Source organism: Hippocampus bargibanti, linkage group LG05 (genome assembly GCF_051943395.1).
Source record: "Hippocampus bargibanti isolate YZ-2025 linkage group LG05, ASM5194339v1, whole genome shotgun sequence".
Taxonomy (NCBI): Eukaryota; Metazoa; Chordata; class Actinopteri; order Syngnathiformes; family Syngnathidae; genus Hippocampus; species Hippocampus bargibanti.
In genome coordinates, this window is record NC_142738.1 from 4427782 (window position 1) to 4447914 (window position 20133).

The following is a 20133-nucleotide window of genomic DNA, read 5'->3' on the forward strand; positions in this document are numbered from 1 at the left end:
GTAAAATATAGCTATATGCCGTGGAATCTTTGTAAAATGTGCTCAGTAGACGTGATTTGAAGAGATTTTACAAATTATGGACACAACTTGTCTGGAGATGTCGGTTGTCCTTTAATTGTCATCTGAGAAAAGTTGAACTCGAATGCGCAATGATACGCCGTCATGGCGCCACAACAAAATGTCAGCCTGATAAATGGGCCGTCTGGATTACCTGTCCAGCGATTAGTTTTGGATTTTAATGTTTGATATTTTGATCACTCTCATTCATCCTGTGACATCATGTTTTTCAACCCCAGTTTTGTTATACAGTGATACCTCTGTCTGTACTACATACAGTGATACCTTGGTTTACGAACCCCTTGGCTTACGAACTTTTTACGAACGTTAAATTTATGTAAATTTTACCTTGGCATACGAAGTATTTTTCGGGATACACACGGAGTTGCCACAATGAGTTTTGTATTGTTCGCGAACGAGCCCATTCTCCTGACAAGAAAATGGCAGCCGGCTTGTTTTGCTCCTCTATTCCCTGCCCCCAGTCGTGGGTTAAAGCCACGCGATTGGTCAAGAACGCAGCAGTGAGGGGAGGTGGTTTAAACATTAAAGGGACAGGCAGACGACAGTGAGAGAGTTTCAACTTTGATTGTTCAAAGGCAGAATGTAGACTGCAAGGTTAAAATAGCCCATCAATCAGGCTCCACAAACAAGTCGCAAGAACGCAGACGCAAAACAAAAGTAAAAAAAAAACAAAAGTGAAATGGTGAGAAAATGGATAGAAAACAGTGAAATTTGGACTTGTTTCAACTTTGGTAGTTCCAAAGCAGAGTGTAGACTGGAAGGTTAAAATATCCCATCAATCAGGCTCCACAAATAACCCGCACAAGCCATCCATACAATTGATACAAAAAGCTATCAACCCAGCTCAACAGAACACAATTGATGAGGAATTAGATAAAATTATGGCAGAGAAAGCACCTAGAAGGGATCATTTCTCAAGATGGTGAAAGAAGAAGGTTACGTTCCTCGTCAAGTATTTAATGCTGATGAAACCGGCCACTCCATTCCATCAAGACATCAACCATCACAAAGGTAAATAAGTTTATTTATAAAGTTTATTATACAGTACAATTTATTTCTTTAATTATAATACCATAGCAAATTTATTATACATAAAATAAGGTATAATTTGTGTAGTTTTAAGGCTTAGGATCTTAGAAAGTAGAAGAAAATTATGTTTTATGAGGACCTGGGAACGGATTATTCTCATTGTAATGGTTTCCTATGGGAAATTAATTTTTGGGATACACACTTTGCCTTACACACTCTGTTTGGGAACCAATTAAGTTCGTGAGCCAAGGTATCATTGTACGTGAAATCGGGACTTTGAAATGGGGAGGTTATCGGTATACAAATGTTAAACGGGGATCGACTTGATTTTCTTGTGTCATTGAAAGCCTATTTTTTCCTTCATAATAATCTTTTTTTTTGTGTCACTTTGTCAGGACTTCTTTTACCGAATCTTATGACTTTACTGTTATACAATTATTTTACATGTATGTGAGTGTGTGTGTGTGTGTGTGTGTGTGTGTGTGTGTGTGTGTGTGTGTGTGTGTGTGTGTGTGTGTGTGTGTGTGTGTGTGTGTGTGAACCATCTCAGTGAGGCCTGCTGCATATTTTCCTCAATTGTCTCTATTCTTAGAACAGCAGCCTCTTTTAAGCATAATTGGAACAGGATGGACTCCCGGCTCATGTGACCTGACAAGTTGAAATACTGACACAAGTGCTCTTGGTTTGTTTCTCCGTCAGATTCGGATACGCGTCTGTGTCCATTTACTGCTGCTGATCACGTTCGGGGTGCATTCAAGTAAATTTGACGTCAACCCAGTGACAGATGACGTGTCGAGACTCTCGATTTTGGTAAGCTACTTTCATCCAAAACAAAAAAAATAACAGACTTCTAGTTTTATGATCATCCCGCTTTCAAACTTTTGCAGTCCAGAATTTCGTTCCAGTCAGTTAAATTTGTCACATTTTGCATTCACAACAATGTTACTTTTGTCGCCATTTTTTCCACCCCTAACGGTGTTAGACTTAAAGGACAACCGACACCATTTTTTTTGTTTCCTACCTGACATCAGAAAAACGTTTTATAGCATCTAAAATACCCAAAACACGCAGTATGATATTTTTAGTCAAATGCAAAACACCAATAAAAATGACTTAAAGTGTCCAAAATCTGCAAAAAAATTGAGCTGCGAATTGGGCATTTTCAGAAAGTCCCGCCCCCAGTTCGTGACATCACGCCAAGACGTCTTGCATTGCTTGTTCATCAAAACAATGGCTTCAGATTCGGAGAATATGCTTTCCTGGTACACATCCAGTTATGAATATGATTCAAATAGTTCTGAAGAGGAAAGCATACATGTTTGCAATCGATTAAAGAATTATATGTGCCATTTTGAGGCAACATTGAGGGAAACTCTCTCACCCATGAAAAAGAGGCACAAAATGGTGACCTCCAGTGGCCACCTCCGTTTCCACAGGCTGATAAATTCCTTATATGGAGCTTTGATGCCCTCTTCTGGAGGCTTTTGGGTACAACACGGTTCTCAGACCAAACATGTACAGCAAAATACATTGACCTGATGGAAGGACTGCTACAATGTGTCTTTTTCGGTCAGGGGGCGGTCCTTTCGTGACGTCACGTACAGACTCGTCACCAACTCAAAAACAAGACTTCCTGAATATTCAGAGGGAGTCTTAAAACGTAAAATATAGCTATATGCGGTGGAATCTTATTAAAATACGCTCAGTAGAAGTCATTTGAAGCCATTTTACAAATTATGGACACAACTTGTCCGGAGACGTCGGTTGTCCTTTAATGTGGTCATTTGATGTCAAGGCCTTCTATGTCATGTAACTTTTTCAAAGTTCGATGACAATTGCAAATTTTTATGAAAAAAAAATCACAAGAAACAAATATTTTCTTTTTTTTTTGATTTAGGTATTATTTTTTTGACTTGGTGGTAGAGATTAGACATAATAAGAAGTTATCATATTTAAAAGTGTCAGGCTGTTATATGCTTAGCCAACATGTGAGACTGAATACACAATTGAAGCACAGACAACCTAGGGTCAATCAGTTCAACAGACACAGCAAGTTAAACTGTCAGCTTCATCTAGGACAGGGGTGTCAAAGTCATTTTTTTGCCGCGGGCCACATTGTAGTTATGGTTTCCTCTCGAGGGCCGTTATGAATTTGGGCAACCCATTAAAATGTTTAAATCCCTTCAAATATTACATATAGAGCACACAGCAAATTAATGAATAACTCGTTTTCAAATCTGAAGTCAAGAATAATGACTTTTATTGTGGTTGACATCCAAAAATATGAAATTTTGGCTCACATTTTAGCAATCATCATGGAATTTAACAAGTTTGATTTGCTTTCGCCGGCCGAATAAAATGATGTGGCGGGCCGGATTTGGCCCGCGGGCCTTGACTTTGACACCTGTGATCTAGCACATCTGGCCTTGGGTTCCACAACGATGAGACTGTTGACATTGGTCTACGGTCCTTTAACCAATCAGGATTCAGAAAACGATACATTGCATCAAAATAAAATAAAAAAAAAATGAGGGAAATACCAACTTTAAAATGGCCTCCTTTTAACCCAAATAAAATACAAGAATTAATTGCTGTCCACGAAGCGGTGAGAACAATGCCTTGTGACTCACAAAGAACATCTGCTTCTAATTGTGCGCCGTTGCTTTAAGAAGTCACTGAGCTTCAACGTAATTAGTACGATAATTAGATACACAAAGACCTTGACAATGGTTGCTTCAAAGAAACTTACTTGACAGCCTTGTAATCTGTTTCGGCATTTATGTCCATTTTTGTTTGCATTCCAATGTTCACATTGCTTGCGTGCCTTGTTTCTTCCACAGAAACATAATATTCCCAAAGACTACAAAATTCCTGTACATTACGTTCCGAAAGAAGAGGTATGTTTCTATTTTAGTATGTTATATTTATTTATTTTTGTCCCTTTTCCACCACTGAAATCACTTGGAATGATGTTGCAACATTGGCGAGCAGATTTGTATGAAGAAAATCACATCATATTCAGAGGAGTCATAATCTCTCTAAAAGGTTATATGAAGTGATATGAAATTAACTCATTCATTGCCAGACGATGTGCATAAATGTGTGCATACCAGTGGCAGGGTTTTTGTCATTTTCACTCAAATTGCAGGACCCACAGAATACTGAGTTTTAGGACTACATAAACATTCAATTCTGCGTTAAGAAACCTTAGACTTTCTTTTTTCATCAGAAAAAAAAGTTAATTCCTAAGTTATATGGGTCGGGAGTTATCTGAACTTGAAATGGGGGTGGTTGTACAAAATATAATTGATTTACATAGCAAAGTGCTAACATGGACAAAAGGAAAATACTGCCCCCTCGTGGGAGGGTAAAACATTGCTAGAGGGCTGACCAGCACTGTATCGGCCCCCTCCAAGAAAAAAACAAAACAAAACCCAAACAAATTCGGGAATGGCGCTTCACGTCATGGTTTTCAAGTCCAGAATAAAGTCGGGAAAGGAAGGGAATGAGTTAAAGATGCAAGGTCAAAAATTGCATTGATACATTTTCATGCTAACAAAGTAAATTCGCAAATGTTTTTTTTTTATATGCTGGAGTTCATTTCGCTGGCTATCTATTTGCGATGTAATTGCTATCTATTAGCTATCTATTAGCTATCTATTAGGTATCTATTAGCTATTTGGCTGGCTAGCTAGCTATCAGGCTGGTTATCTATTAGTTATATAGTTAGCTGGCTAGCTGTCGATGTACTGGCTATCTATTAGCTAGCTTTCTATTTTAGTTGACTGAACGCTGGCATGTGTGGTTGCCACTGCTCATCCACAGAAAAACCTATCCTGTGACTGAAAAGTGACCTTTAGAGTTTTGAAAGGCGCTTATAAATGAAATGTGTTATTAATATTATCATCATTATTATTATTATTATTTGCTAGCTATTAGCGATCTGGCTATCTAGCTGGCTATCTATTACCTATCCATCCAGCCAGCTAGCTAGCTATTCGCTAGTTAGCTGGCTATCTATTAGCTATCTATTAGTTAGCTAGCTAGATAACTAGTTGGCTTCATATAATAATAATACATTTAATTTCTAAGCGCCTTTCCAAACTCTCAAGGTCACTTTACAGTCACAATATCAGTTTTTCTGTGAGTGAGCAGCGGCAGCCACATGCACCAGCATTAAATAGACAAACGTTCAGAAAAGAAATAAAAAGATGAAAAAAAATAGCTATTGATCCATTGAAAAGTTATGTTTGTCGCCGTTCGCATGTTTCTGCGTCAATTGTTTTTTTGTTGTTGTTTGTTTCTTTTTTAGGGTGGAATGTGCTGGGTCAAGCTCAACGTTTTCTACCTGGAGGAGAGTTTACAAGACTTAGCGCACAAGTTTGGCAACATTTCGTCCAACAGAAAAGACATTAGCATATTTATACAAATGCTCCAAGAGCTACGGCTCAACATGGGCTCCGTGGTAAGACTTGTTCATTTCAATTATTATTATTATTATTTTTCTCTCCCCATGATTTCTTTTTGCAAATCACCAATTCCGATAAAGTTGAAAGGCTGTGAATATAAGAAAATAAAGAATAATACAATACAATACAAATACAATAAATTAAATAAATAATGGTTTACATTTTTTTGCTAATTCATGAAACATAAATGAGGGAATCATATAACAATAAACAACTAAATAAATAAACAAATAAATAAATAAATTATGTTTTACATTTATTCCCTAATTTATTAAACCCAAATGAAACAAACAAATAAATAAATAAATAAATAAATAAATATAAATAAATAAATAAATAAATGTTTACATTTTTCTAATTTATTAAACATAAATGAGGGAATCAGATAACAGTAAACAAACAAATAAATAAATAATGTTTTACATTTTGTTGCTAATTTATTAAACATAAATGAGGGAATGCTACAACAATAAATAAGTAAATAAATAAATAAATAAATAAAACAATTAAACTAAATAAACTAAATAAAATAAATAATGGTATGCATTTTTCTAATTTATTAAACACAAATGAGGGAATCATATAACAGTAAACAAACAAATAAATAATGTTTTACATTTTTTTTTTTGCTAATTTATTAAACATAAATGAGGGAATCCCGTAAAAATAAATCAAATAAATAAATAATGGTTTACTTTTTTTTTTTTTTGCTAATTTATTAAACATAAATGAGGGAATCCCGTAAAAATAAATCAAATAAATAAATAATGGTTTACATTTTTTTTTTGCCAATTTATTAAACATAAATGAGGGAATCCCGTAAAAATAAATAAAATAAATAAAGGTTTACATTTTTTTGTGCTAATTTATTAAACATAAATGAGGGAATCCCGTAAAAATAAATCAAATAAATAAATAATGGTTTACATTTTTTTTTTGCTAATTTATTAAACATAAATGAGGGAATCTCTTATAATATAAATAAAATAAATAAGTAATGGTTTACATTTTTCGAATTTACTAAACATAAATGAGGGAATCATATAACAATAAACAAGCACAAATAAATAAATAAATGTACTTTTTTTTTGCGAATTTATTTATACATAAATGAAGGAATCCCGTAAAAATAAATAAATAAATAATGGTTTACATTTTTCTAATGTACTAAACATAAATGAGGGAATCATATAACAGTAAACAAACAATTAAATAAATACATGAATAAATAAATAACGTTTTACATTTTTTTGCTAATTTATTAAACATGAATGAGGGAATCATATAAAAATAAATAAATAAGTAAGGAAATAAATAAATAGATAGATAAATAAATGCATAAGTAAATAATTAAATAAACAAACATCAATAAAACAATGTTTTTCAAATCCTATTTGGCCTATACGGTTATCAATTGAACACGCCTCAAAGTCAAGTCACTTGACGTCTCCGTTCAAGAACAACTTTTCTCCGCATTCAAATTTCAAGGAATTCATCATCTACGGTCCACAACCTCATCAAAAGATTTACACAACCCCGACAAACCTCCTGCACGCAATGCAGCGAGGCCGAACACCGACACGGAATGAGCGTGACAGGGCAAACCTTCAGGCTTCACTGCAGCCACACCAGCGTCATTGTTGAAAGCCCATTGCTATGTGCGCTAACAAAAGAAAGCCATCTTCTATTCACGGTACGACTGAGAGCTTACACAGACGTATCTTCTGTTCACATAACTCGTCACTACATGGACAAATGTTAAAATTCTTCAAAATCACGCAAAGCCAAAGTCATACATCCAGAACCGTCGCCAACTATTACTAAATATGTGAGCTGTGGTCTGACGAGCCCACATTTCAAATTGTCTTTGAAAATAATGCATAATGAAGACACATTGGGCCAAAGAGGAGAAGAACCATCTGGGATGTGATGAACGTAAAGTACAAATGTTAGCATCTGTGATGGTACGAGGATGTTTTCTTGGCACAGGCTAGGGTAGCTAGCACATCTGGGAATGCTAAAAGGGGGCATGGATTGGATTGGATTAGCCATTAATAGCTGGCTAGCTTTCTATCTATTTGAGTTACTTCCGGGTTGTTGAGTGAACGCTGCCGCTTCTCACCCGCAGGAAAACGGATTATGTGACTGTAAAGTGACCTTGAGAGTTTTGAAAGGCGCTTAGAAATGAAATGAATTAATAATGAATAGTCTCGCAGTGGAGAAATTGACATTTCACAGCAGGAAAGTGATGGAAAGGAAAGGAAGAAGTAGAAAAACAAAATACATTCTGATGAGGTGATACCAGAGCGAATGGGGCAATCAGGGCCAGCTCTTGGATAAGAAGCGAAACGTCCGACACCTTCAAAGAAGTACAGATGACGGCTGAAGAAGCCTTTTCATCAATAATAATAATAATAATAATAATAATAATAATAATAATAATAATAATAATAATAATAATAATAATACATTTTATTTCAAAGCACCTTTGAAAATATTGGAGATCCCTCGAAACAAAATGAAACGAAAAGTATTTGTGATGTATTTAAAGGACAACCGACCTAACTTTTTTGTTTCCTAACTGACATCAGAAAAACGTTTTCTAGCATCTAAAATACCCAAAACACGCAGGCTGATGTTTTTAGTCAAATGCAAAACACCAATAAAAATGACTTAAAGTGTTCTGAGACTGCAAAAAATTGAAACCGGAAGTGGCCAGTTTCAGAAGGTCCCGCCCCCTTGTTCGTGACGTCACGCCAAGACGTCTTGCCTTGCTCTAGAATCAAAACAATGGCTTCAGATTCGGAGAATATGCTTTCTTGTTACACATTCAGTTATGAATATGATTCAAATAGTTCTGAAGAGGAAAACATACATGTTTGCAATTGATTAAAGAATTATATGTGCCATTTTGAGGCAACATTGGAGGGAAATGGATCACCAAAAAAGAGGCAGAAAATGGCGACCAAGCTCCATGTGAGGAATTAATCAGCCCGTTTCCATAGGCTGATAAATTCCTTATATGGAACTTGGTCACCCTCTTCTGCCGGCTTTTGGGTGCAACATGAGGTTTTCAGACCAAACAAGTACAGCAAAATATATTGACGTGATGGAAGGACTGCTACAATGTGTCCTTTTTTTGGTCAGGGGCGTTCCTTCAGTGACGTCACGTACGGACTCGTCACCAACTCAAAAACAAGACTTCCTGAATATTCAGCACGAGTCTTAAACGTAAAATATAGCTATATGTGATGGAATCTTTGTAAAATACACTCAGTAGAAGTCATTTGAAGCCATTTTACAAATTACGGACACAACTTGTCCGGAGACGTCGGTTGTCCTTTAAATGTGAGTTTGCTAAACTGATTGTTTCTTGCAGGAGGTGGTCATGTACGACTTTGAGTGCCACTACCGTGAGGAGCGGTGGCCCACCGAGCAATACTTTGAGTTTGTGTCCGACTTTCTGGCCAGCGCGCAACACAGAGACGACTCGGACGACTGCGAGCCTCCTCCCTGCCCCACGACGCCCTACACGCAAACAGAACAATATTTAAAAGGTTTGTGAACGCTCATCCATGCTTGGAAAAAGTACCATGGCTGTGGTGCAATCATATTTCGTTATTCTTGTTACGTAATGTTTTCCCCGTACTGTTAGCACCCCCCCCAAAACAAAAAAAAAAAAAATCAAAAATAGGCTTATAACTTCTCATATTACTAGCACACGATACACAATCGATACTAGCTAGCTGCCTGTCATAATATTCCAAGACTCTAGCAAGCTAGCTAGAAGGCTAGCGAGCTAGAGGGCTAGCGGGTGAGAGGGCTAGTGAGCGAGAGGGCTAGCAAGCTAGAGCGCTAGCAAGCTAGAGCTAGCAAGTGAGAGGGCTAGTGAGCGACAGGGCTAGCGAGCAAGAGAGCTAGAGAGCTAAACAGCTAGTGAGCTACAGAGCTAGTGAGCTAAAGATCTAGCCAGCTAATGAGTGAGAGAGCTAGTGAGCTAGCGAGCTAAAGATCTCACGAGCTAGCAAGCTAAAGAGCTAGCGAGCAAAAGAACTAGTGAGCTAATGAGCTAGCTAATGATTGGTCAAGAACGCAGGCGCAAAACAAAAGTAAAAAAAAAAACAAAAGTGAAATGGTGAGAAAATGGATAGAAAACAATTTGGACTCGGTTCAACTTTGGTAGTTCAAAAGCAGAGTGTAGACTGGAAGGTTAAAATATCCCATCAATCAGGCTCCACAAACAACCCGCACAAGCCATCTGTACATTTGATGCAAAAACCTATGAACCCAGCTAAACAGAACACAATTGATGAGGAACTAGGTAAAATTATCGCAGAGAAAGCATCGACAAGGGATCATTCCTCAAGATGGTGAAAGAAGAAGGCTACGTTCCTCATCAAGTGTTTAATGCTGATGAAACCGACCACTCCATTCCATCAAGCCATCAACCACCATCACAAAGGTAAATAAAATGACTTTTAAATACAGTACAGTTTATTTATTTAATTATAATACCATAGCACATTTATTATACAAACAATAAGGTATATTTTGTGTAGTTAGAAAATTAGAAAGTCAAAAATTATGTTTTATGGCGACCTGGGAACGGATTATTCTCATTTTAATGGTTTCCTATGGGAAATTATTTTTTGGGATACACACTTTTCGCCTTACACACTCTGGAAACCAATTGAGTTTGTAAGCAAAGGTATCACATCACTGTAATGTTTTTAACATGATTTATTTTTTTTAACCTTAACTTTCATGTTATCATCCGACTGCTGTCATGAAAAAAAAAGCCAAGCTAATGTACGAGCTGTTGACAGCGCTGACATCAGTTCAAATTTCCCATCAGCCTCCTTGATTTGACTTTTCTAGGCATATTTTTCCACAACGTTGTTTGTTGAACTCTGAACGACTGCGTTTTGAGCCATGTGGGAAAGTTATTTTGGGAACGGAGAACTTTTGTCTCCGCCAAATCAAATGTTGATGTTTTACTTGTCGACAAAACAATTTTGCTGGCACCACGGCGTCAAAAAAAACGCCAACGTTACAAATGCGTCACACGCCTAGCTTGCTTTGGGTGATGCTTAGAGAACACATCTTGGCGGACATGTTTTTTTTTTTCGTTTCAGCCATTTTGATTGTTTATAATAATAATAATAATAATAATAATAATAATAATAATAATACATTTAATTTGTAAGCGTCTTTCAAAACTCCCAAGCACACTTTACAGTCAAGAATTTTTTGTGCTGGTGAGCATTGGCAGCCATTCGCGCCAGCGTTCACTCGATAATAATAATAATAATAATAATAATAATAATAATAATAATAATAATAATACATTTCATTTATAAGCGCCTTTCAAAACTCTCAAGGACACTTTACAGTCACTGTATGCCCTCTGCCCGTCTCACCACGATGAGGTGCAGAGCTTTCAGCCGCTCTGCTCCCAAACTCTGGAACTCACTTTCACACAACATCCGTAAAATTGACTCCCTTCCTACTTTCAAATCTCACCTCAAAACCCACCTCAAACTTGCTTTGATGGTCTAGTTTAATCTGCTATTTTATTATTTTATTCATGGTTTTATTGTTTTATGTATTGTTGTTTTTATTGTAGAGTGTCCTTGGGTAAATTAAATTAAATGTATTATTAATTATTATTGGATTGGATTGGATTTGCCTTTTGGAGAAATTTACATTTCACAGCAGCAAAGGAATGAAAGGAAAAGGAAAGGAATGTATTATTATTATTATTTGAGTGACAATGACAAAAACCCTGGCACTGGAATGCACACATTTTTGCACGTCTGGCAGTAAATGAGTTAAGTACAAATGTTTTTGTGTCATTTTTTTTTTAACTTGGGAGACATCAGAAAAAAAATCTAGCGGAGGCTGGAACCGATTAATTCGATTTACATTGGTTTTAATAGGAAAAGATGATTTGAAAGATGATCGGATGAATCTCGCATTTTTTTTGTAAATCTAATGACAAGTGTCTCTCCTCTGTGCTTGTTTTATAGGCTTACCGTCGCCCAGCAGTAAAATTTCAGACTGTGCCGCATCCATAGACTGCCAAACAGGTACCTTGCTCTCATTGTCTTGTATGTTCAACTCTTTCAAGTGTGTGTGCGTTTGTATGATTAGTCTTGTGAGGACCACTAACATTTTAGACCATACGTAGTGAGGACATTTTTGACAAGTGAGGACCTTTTGGCCGGTCCTCAAAAGTTTTTCATTCTAGAGGCTTCTAGAGGGTCTTTATATGCATCTGTTAAAGTTTCAGAGAGGTCCTCACAAATTCACCCAAAATGTTTTGGTGTGTATTTTCATTTCACTTGGATACAGACACTTTTTATTCACTGTGTGTGTGTGTGTGTGTGTGTGTGTGTGTGTGTGTGTGTGTGTGTGTGTGTGTGTGTGTGTGTGTGTGTGTGTGTGTGTGTGTGTGTGTGTGCGTGCGCATGGTTAATGAGAAGAAAAAGTTCATACCACAAAAAGAAAAACGATATTTTAACCAAAATCACTACATGGGTGAGGACTTTGAATGTACCCATTCAGAAAACTCACTCCTACTGTTATTTCAGTTTCAAGTCCACCTTTTATTGCTTTGTTTTTAAAGAAGTTAAAATGAGAAATGCGGTGACATTTAGTGCTCAAATGGAACACTGGTTCTTCTCTAAACTTATCAGCAACGGTGGTCCTCGCTCCTTATCTGGAGTTATCCGGACCTCACAAAACAGCTGAAACAGGAATGTGTGTGTGTGTGTGTGTGTGTGTGTGTGTGTGTGTGTGTGTGTGATGTGTTAGCACCGAGCTGCGAAACCAGTCCAGCTGGTATGTGTGAAAGATTATGATGGAACATTTGGTGCCTTAAAAAATCCGTCCTCCGAAATGATTTTACTGTCCCAGGAATTTTAGTTTCTTTTAAAAACCTTTGAACTTCTCACATAACATAAGATCAAATGAATGGAATTAACTAAACTTGCATAAAAATATCATTAGTAAACTAGAACGCCACGTTGCTTCTCACAACCTCACAGGAACTGTTTTAAACCTCAAAGTGAGCTGTGATGAAAATGTTAAACATGCAAAATGTTCGTGATTTGTGAGTTCAAACAGAAATAAATATTGGTTTAGGACATTTTCTAGTCAATACAAATCAAAACATTAGGGGAAGAGGATTTCTTCATCCCATAAAAATATCAATAGGGAAACTAATGACTTTTAGTCAGGCACAGCCAGGCAGCTATTTTTGTTTTTTTTGATCTGGCACATATTGGGCTTCACAGAATTACAAACACATTTCATACAACAAAATGTAATCATTGTTTAAAAGCCAAATGATAAAATAAACAAACAGTTTTAAAATGAGGATTTCTTTCGAGCTAATAATAATAATAATAATAATAACAATAATAATAATAATACATTTAATTTATAAGCGCCTTTCAAAACTCTCAAGGTCACTTTACAGTCACTGGATGAGTTATTCTGTGGGTGAGCAGTGGCAGCCACATGCGCCATCGTGCACTCAACCCAGAATAACAGATTCATAGAACCAAATTGATTAACTGCGATTGTACGTATTTTACAGTCCATAAATACATAAACAAATACAATATGTATGTAAACAAACATACAAACTAATTAATTAAATGACTAAATACATGAATACTAAATGAATACATAAATATACATAAATAATGAATAAATGAATAAATACATAAACAAATACATGAATATAGATGTAAACAAATGCCTAAATTAATTAATTAAATGATGAATAAATAGGTAAATAAATGTTGCAGTTTTCAAATGTGGGTATCAATGCTGGGGTTGTTTTTTTATTTATTGTAATCATTTTTATTCAATGAACTAATTCAGTGCTTCAAGGTGTGAGAATCATCCATTCATCTTTTGAATCAGCTTTTCCTATTAAAACAAATGGAAATGGAATTAATCGGTTCCGGCCTACGCTAGAAAATGACAACAAATTTTCTGATGTGTCTCCCAATAAGAAAAAAAAACGACACAAAAACATTTGTACTTCACTCATTCACTGCCAGATAATGTGCAAAAATGTGGCCACTCCAGTGCCAGGGTTTTTGTCATTTTCACTCAAATAATATAATAATACATTTCATTTATATTGCAGAACCCACAGAATATTGAGTTTTAGGACGGCATAAACATTCAACGCAGCGTTAGAAACCTGAGATGCTCTTCTTTCATCAGCAAAAAAAAAAAAAAAAGTTCATTCCTAAGTTATATGGGTCGGGAGTTATACAAGCTTGAAATGAGGGCGGCTGTCCAAAATACAATGCATATTGAGTTATATAGCGCTTTAACAACAGCTGAAATTGTAACAAGGCACTAAACATGGAGTAAAGGCAAATGCTGCCCCATGGTGGAAGGGGAAAAAAAAAAAAAACATTGCCAGAGGTCTGACCAGCGCTTTATCAGCACCCCACGCAAGAAAAAAAACAAAACAAAACTCGCACAAATTCGGGAATGGATCTCAACGTCACACTTTTCAATTCCCGAATTAATTCGGGGATGGCAGCGAGTCAGTTCATTACTTTTTAATTTTCTATTTAATGAATTAAATAAATTGGATTGGCATTCATTAATTTAAAAATAAGTAATTAATGAGCTAAAAATGTAATTAATTTATTCATTATATGCTGCAGTCAGATATAATCAAATTGAAACTAATGCATTTAAAAGCTGTGTGGTTAATTAATCTAAATTAATCGCTATGATTTGGCCCCTCTAAATAGAATTCTTATTGTTATTTATTATTCAGAACAGCGGATATGATTTTTTTTTTTTTTTATGACTTCAAGATGGTTCTTCTACTCTCTTCCTTTCATAAATTTGCCGTTGCAATTTGGACATTTCTCCTTTGCCAGACAATTAAAATAAATGTCGAAATAAATAAATAAAGTTATATAATTACATATTTGATGATCCCTTTTTTTTTTTTTTAATGTGTTAGCTTCTTGTGTCGACGTGACTAAAATATCACTGTTTTTTTTTTACAGAGCAAGAAGCACGTATGCTTCCCGAGGTCGTGGAACGAAGTCTTCTGTCTTTACTCTTCATTCCCTTCCTGGCTCTCATCCTGCTGCTCATATGGAAGGTGAGTCATGCTTTTTCTTAGCCACCTACACGTCTGTGTAAGCTCTGTCGTACAGGAAATTGTCCATCGATGAAAAGGTTTCTTCAGCCGTCATCTGTACTTCTTTGAAGGTGTCGGATGTTTCAATCGTCATCCGAGAAGCTTTGTCAGCGAACTAAAATTGTGCTGCAAATTGAAAAACCCCTTCACTAAATTGCCATGGTGGTTTCAGGTTCAATTTGGATCGTGCTTATAACAGACGTCTTAGATCGTGACCACTAAGGCTTAGTCATGCTGATGATATGTTACTTCCGGGTTGAGTGGCTGCCGCTGCTCACCTGCAGAAAAAATATCCTGTGACTGTAAAGTGTCCTTGAGAGTTTTGAAAGGCGCTGAGAAATGAAATGTATTATTATTATTATTATTATTATTATTATTACTATTATTATTATTATTATTATTATTAATAGTATTAATAATAATAATATGATGATGATGATTAATAATAATAATAACAATAATAATATGATGATGATGATTATTATTATTAATAATAAATAATAATAATAATAATAATAATAATAATAATATGATGATGATGATGATGATGATGATTATTATTATTATTATTATTAGGTGATACCAGAGCAAATGGGGCAATCAGGGCCAGGCATAGAACATAATCAGTCAAAACAAAAGAAGTAATCAGATTAGCTTCGGGGAGTTGTCCACTGCTCCTCCCCAAGCGTAGAGCAGGGACTTATATTAATAATAATAATAATAATAATAATAATAATAAGAAGAAGAAGAAGAAGAAGAAGAAGAAGAAGAAGAAGAAGAAGAAGAAGAAAAAAGAAGAAGAAAAAAGAAAAAGAAGAAAAAGATGGCTATTATCTATCCATCTACTAGCTAGATGAAGAAGAAGAAGAAGAAGAAGAAGAAGAAGAAGAAAAAGAAGAAAAAGAAGAAGAAGAAGAAGAATACATTTAATTTCGAATCGCCTTTCAAAACTCTCAAGGACACTTTACAGCCATAGGATTTCTTTTGCGCGGGTGAGCAGCGGCAGTCATTCAGCCAGCGTTCACTCTGAGCAAATTTTAGTGAGCTGACGAAGCTTCTCGGATGACGAGCGAAACGTCCGACACCTTGAAAGATGAAGGCTAAAGAAACCTTTTCATCGATTATCCACCGACGCTCACTTTCATCGTTTTCAAGCTGCGTGTAGAATTTCTGATGTCAAATGATTTCCTTGCCTTCCCTCCCTCCTCCCCCACGAGCAGCTCAGATCGCGACGGAACAGGCTAGATCTTCTTCAGAGTCCCGGAGAAGGCGTTCTCTTCACGGGAACAGAAGGCCGCGCACCCCCGCTAGAGTCCCAAATCACAGAAACGTAAATTTCGTTTTCTTTCGTTTGTCATGAATCTGAATATTTAAGATGTTTTTTTATTTTTTTGCTATCTGACATTCTTTTTTTTCTTCTTCTTTGGCTTCCAGAAACAAGTTGAACATGGTTGAAATGGTGTGATGAACCGTAGAACAATTTTAGTCGGTAAGACATTTTTCGGTATTTTGTCATTCCACTGCTAGACACAGCGAGGTTCATCCGTTCATCTTTTGAATCATAGCAGCTCCACAGGCGGGAAAAGGTTAATAACCCTTACTGACATTATATACTCGATTTTAAAATAGTTAAATGCATATTTTTGTTTCCCCTTTAACTCATTCACTGCCATGACCAAATGTATTCGGGAATTGAAAATATGACGTGGAGCGCAATTCCCGAATTTGTTCGGGCTTTGTTTTTTTCTTGCTTGGGTGTCGTTAAAGCGCTGGCCATGGGAAAACAGCTATCTAGCTATTAGCTATCTGGCTAGCTATTATCTATCCAGCTAGCTTGCTATTATCTATCCAGCTAGCTAGCTATTATCTATCCAGCTAGCTATTATCTATCCAGCTAGCTATCTATTATCTATCTATATAGCTTGCTATTATCTAGCTAGCTAGTATCTATCTAGCTATCATCTATCTAGCTATTGTCTAGCTAGCTAGCTATTATCTATCCAGCTAGCTATCTATTATCTATCTATATAGCTTGCTATTATCTAGCTAGCTAGTATCTATCTAGCTATCATCTTTCTAGCTATTGTCTAGCTAGCTAGCTATTATCTAGCTAGCTATTAGCGATCTTCCTATCTATCTATCTATCTATCTATCTATCTATCTATCTATCTACCTACCCACCTACCTACCTACCTACCTACCTAGCCAGCTATTTGAGTCAGGAAACATATTATCTAGCTATCTATTAGCTATCTATTAGCTAGCTAGCTAGCTTTATTATCTATTTGAGTTACTTCCGCAAGAAAAACCAAAATCCGAACGTATTTTGGGAATGGCGTTCCACGTCATATTTTCAATTTTAATATACGTTTTTTTAATTTGAAATATCCTTATGATTATCATATTTGAATTTGTGGAATTTCGGAGAGATTTACGATCGTGTAGTTGAACGTGTACAACAACCTTTCAGCTATTTATCAGTCCAGTTATTTCCACTAGCGCTAAATTTCGCTTTAAGGTCATCTTCATTGAATCAGGGTTAAGTTTATGCCATTTACAGTTGACAATGTTATCATCGGTGCACATTTTGTGAGATTTATAGCTATGTCCTTTAACCTCATTTCATTGTGTGTGTGTGTGTGTGTGTGTGTGTGTGTGTGTGTGTGTGTGTGTGTGTGTGTGTGTGTGTGTGTGTGTGTGTGTGTGTTCCTCCCCAGGTGATGAAAGTCACGTTCCATAGTGGGGGGGTTAACTACAGAAGCAAAGAAACAAAGAAAAGGACTGCTTCCTCTCTCTACTGCGGCGCCCGCCCGCCATCATCCAACCATCCAACCACCTTTGACCCTTTTTAACTGTATGGATACGCTTTTCCTTTTTCGCTTAAGACTGGATTCATTTATTGAGGAGTACGAAAAATGAAAAAAAAAAAAAAAAAAAAAAAAAAATGGTCGTTTTAGTATTTCTTCTCTTGGACTTGATGGCATCCTCACAAACTTTAAGCAAAGAAGAAGAACATGCCGGATTGTGACAATGCTAATGATGTTGTTGTCCCTCGCCACTTACCCCCCCACCCGATACCTCCACTCACTGGATAATCCCGCACTCCCCCCTTCAACCATTCCACAAGCCCATCGTCTCCATTTTAGTCTCCTCGTGGGACTTGTGCGCTCCATTTATTTATTGTTACACTCTAAGCTACGTTAGCATGACACACACATTCGCCGGAGTGGTTAAGTTGGTAAACGTTACATATTGTAGAGAAGAAAAAAAAAAACACATTGGTACAGTGATACCTCGGTTTACGAACCCTTTGGCGTACGAACGTTAAATGTATGAAAATTTTACCTTGGCATACAAACTATTTTTCGGGATGCACACGGAACTGCCACAATGAGTGATGTGTTGTTCGCGAACGAGCCCGTTCTCGTAACAAGAAAATGGCAGCCGGCTTGGTTTGGTCCTCTATTCCCCGCCCCCAGTCAACACAAAGTTTTCAGACCAAACAAAGTACCCAAAATGCATTGTGTGTCGCCGTTCCAGACGTGACGTGACGTCAGGTATGGTCACCAACTCAAAAACAAGACTTCCTCAATATTCAGCGCGAGTCTTAAAACTTAAAATATAGCTCTATGCGGTGTATCTTTGTAAAATACGCTCAGTAGAAGTCATTTGAAGTGATTTTACAAATTATGGACATAACTTCTCCAGAGGCGTCGGTTGTCCTTTAAGGCTTAGAAATTTAGAACGTAGAAACATGTTTTATGGGAACCTGGCAACGGATTATGTTCATTTTTATGGTTTCCTATGGGAGATTAATTTTTGGGATACACACTTTTCGCCTGACACAATCTGTCTGGGAACCAATTAAGTTCGTAAAGCAAGGTATCACTGTATTCGGTTAGGACCTTCAAAACGCATTTGCCTGAAGGAAAGAATGCAAATAATCATGCAATAAAAGAAATATTTTCTAAAAAAAATGTTTTAACTGTTATACGACATGTTAACCGTGTTTTTTTTTTTTTAATGATCCATCATAGGAAAATAATGCAAATCATAATGTCGAGATTATTATTATTATTTTTTTGGACTGTCATACAAGTGTAAAAAAAAAAAAAAAAAAAGACAAAGGCTTTCCATGGTTAAAAAAAAAGCCCATAGGAAATAAGTGTAGCCATTGTTAAAGCTTTGCTAATTGTACAAGTGACATTATTAGCTGTTATCGCTCCGGTTTTATTTTGTCAAGTCGGAACAAAATGTAATCATCGGTATTTTGGAAGTAGATGTATGGTGTACTTCGTAAGAATCTGGATTCAGATGATTTGATTTTGTGCAACCACTTTATGAAATAACTCAACTTTTTATTTCAGTGTACCACTCTCCCGTTTTTTGTTTGTTTTGTTTTTTAAATCTCACACAACTCAGATTTTTAATTTCTTTTTCTCTTTGTTTGACATTTTCATGCTCACTGAACTGCAGTCTAAGCTTTGGTGGTTCCACTGTATTAAAAAAAAAAAAACATGCTAGCGATAATGCTAATTAAGTAAGGTGACGGAAGGGTACAAAACAGAGCCACGAATGATCATTAGCACTTTTAGCGCCTAGCGTTACTTAAAGACATGCCTGTAAAAGAAAAACAAAAAGAAAAAAGTGTGCTTTTCTCCTTTGTCTTTAGTGTCTCAAATCAAATCGGATTCACGTCATAGACAAAAAGCTATCCTAATTAGCATTGTGAAGGCTAACTCTGTAAAATGTCGACTCTGGGAGGTGGCTTGGCGATGAACAAAAAGCAGACGTCTTCATCCAGCCGTCTATTTTTCTTTCCGCTTCCATACATGTCTTTGTTGTGCCTAAAGCTAACTGCGCTAAAGCTACAAGCATGAGTCATCATAAGGATTATGTTGTGCATGTTTTGTTTCTTTTTATAGATGATTACTGGCCACCAAATGCAATTGATGTCACATCATGAAACAGAAAATATTAAAAATGTGAAATATATGCATTTAATTTTAAATATTCATTGCTGTCCTTAATTTAACTCTTTTACTGCCATTCACGAATTTGTTCAGGGTTGTAGTTTTTCTTGCGGGGGTTCCGATAAAGTGCCGGTCAGACCTCTGGCAATGTTTTTCCCTACCACGAGGGGGCAGCATTTGCCTTTTGTTTATGTTAGCCCTTTAATAATAATAAGAAGAAGAAGAATACATTTCATTTTTTCATTTATAAGCGCATTTCCACAGGATCTGTTTTTCTGTGGGTGGGCAGCGGCAGCCATACGCGCCAGTGTTCACTCAACCCGGAAGTGCTCAAATAGATAAAAAGCTAGCTAGCTAGTTAATAGACAGCTAAAAGATAACAAATAGATAGCTA

At 36.3% G+C, this 20133-nt stretch overlaps 1 protein-coding gene across 1 annotated transcript in view; it reads left to right on the plus strand.

Moving 5' to 3' along the window:
* kitlga (kit ligand a) overlaps positions 1-19781 on the plus strand; it is a 53503-nt gene extending 33722 nt beyond the window's left edge. Inside the window, exons 2-10 of the mRNA XM_088996682.1 lie at positions 1807-1917; positions 3948-4004; positions 5420-5572; positions 8956-9133; positions 11606-11665; positions 14630-14727; positions 15987-16096; positions 16201-16255; positions 17484-19781. Coding sequence (XP_088852808.1) covers positions 1807-1917; positions 3948-4004; positions 5420-5572; positions 8956-9133; positions 11606-11665; positions 14630-14727; positions 15987-16096; positions 16201-16231 — 798 coding nt within the window. The 3' untranslated portion in view covers positions 16232-16255; positions 17484-19781. The remainder of the gene's footprint in view (positions 1-1806; positions 1918-3947; positions 4005-5419; positions 5573-8955; positions 9134-11605; positions 11666-14629; positions 14728-15986; positions 16097-16200; positions 16256-17483) is intronic.
* Positions 19782-20133: the final 352 nt, after the last annotated feature.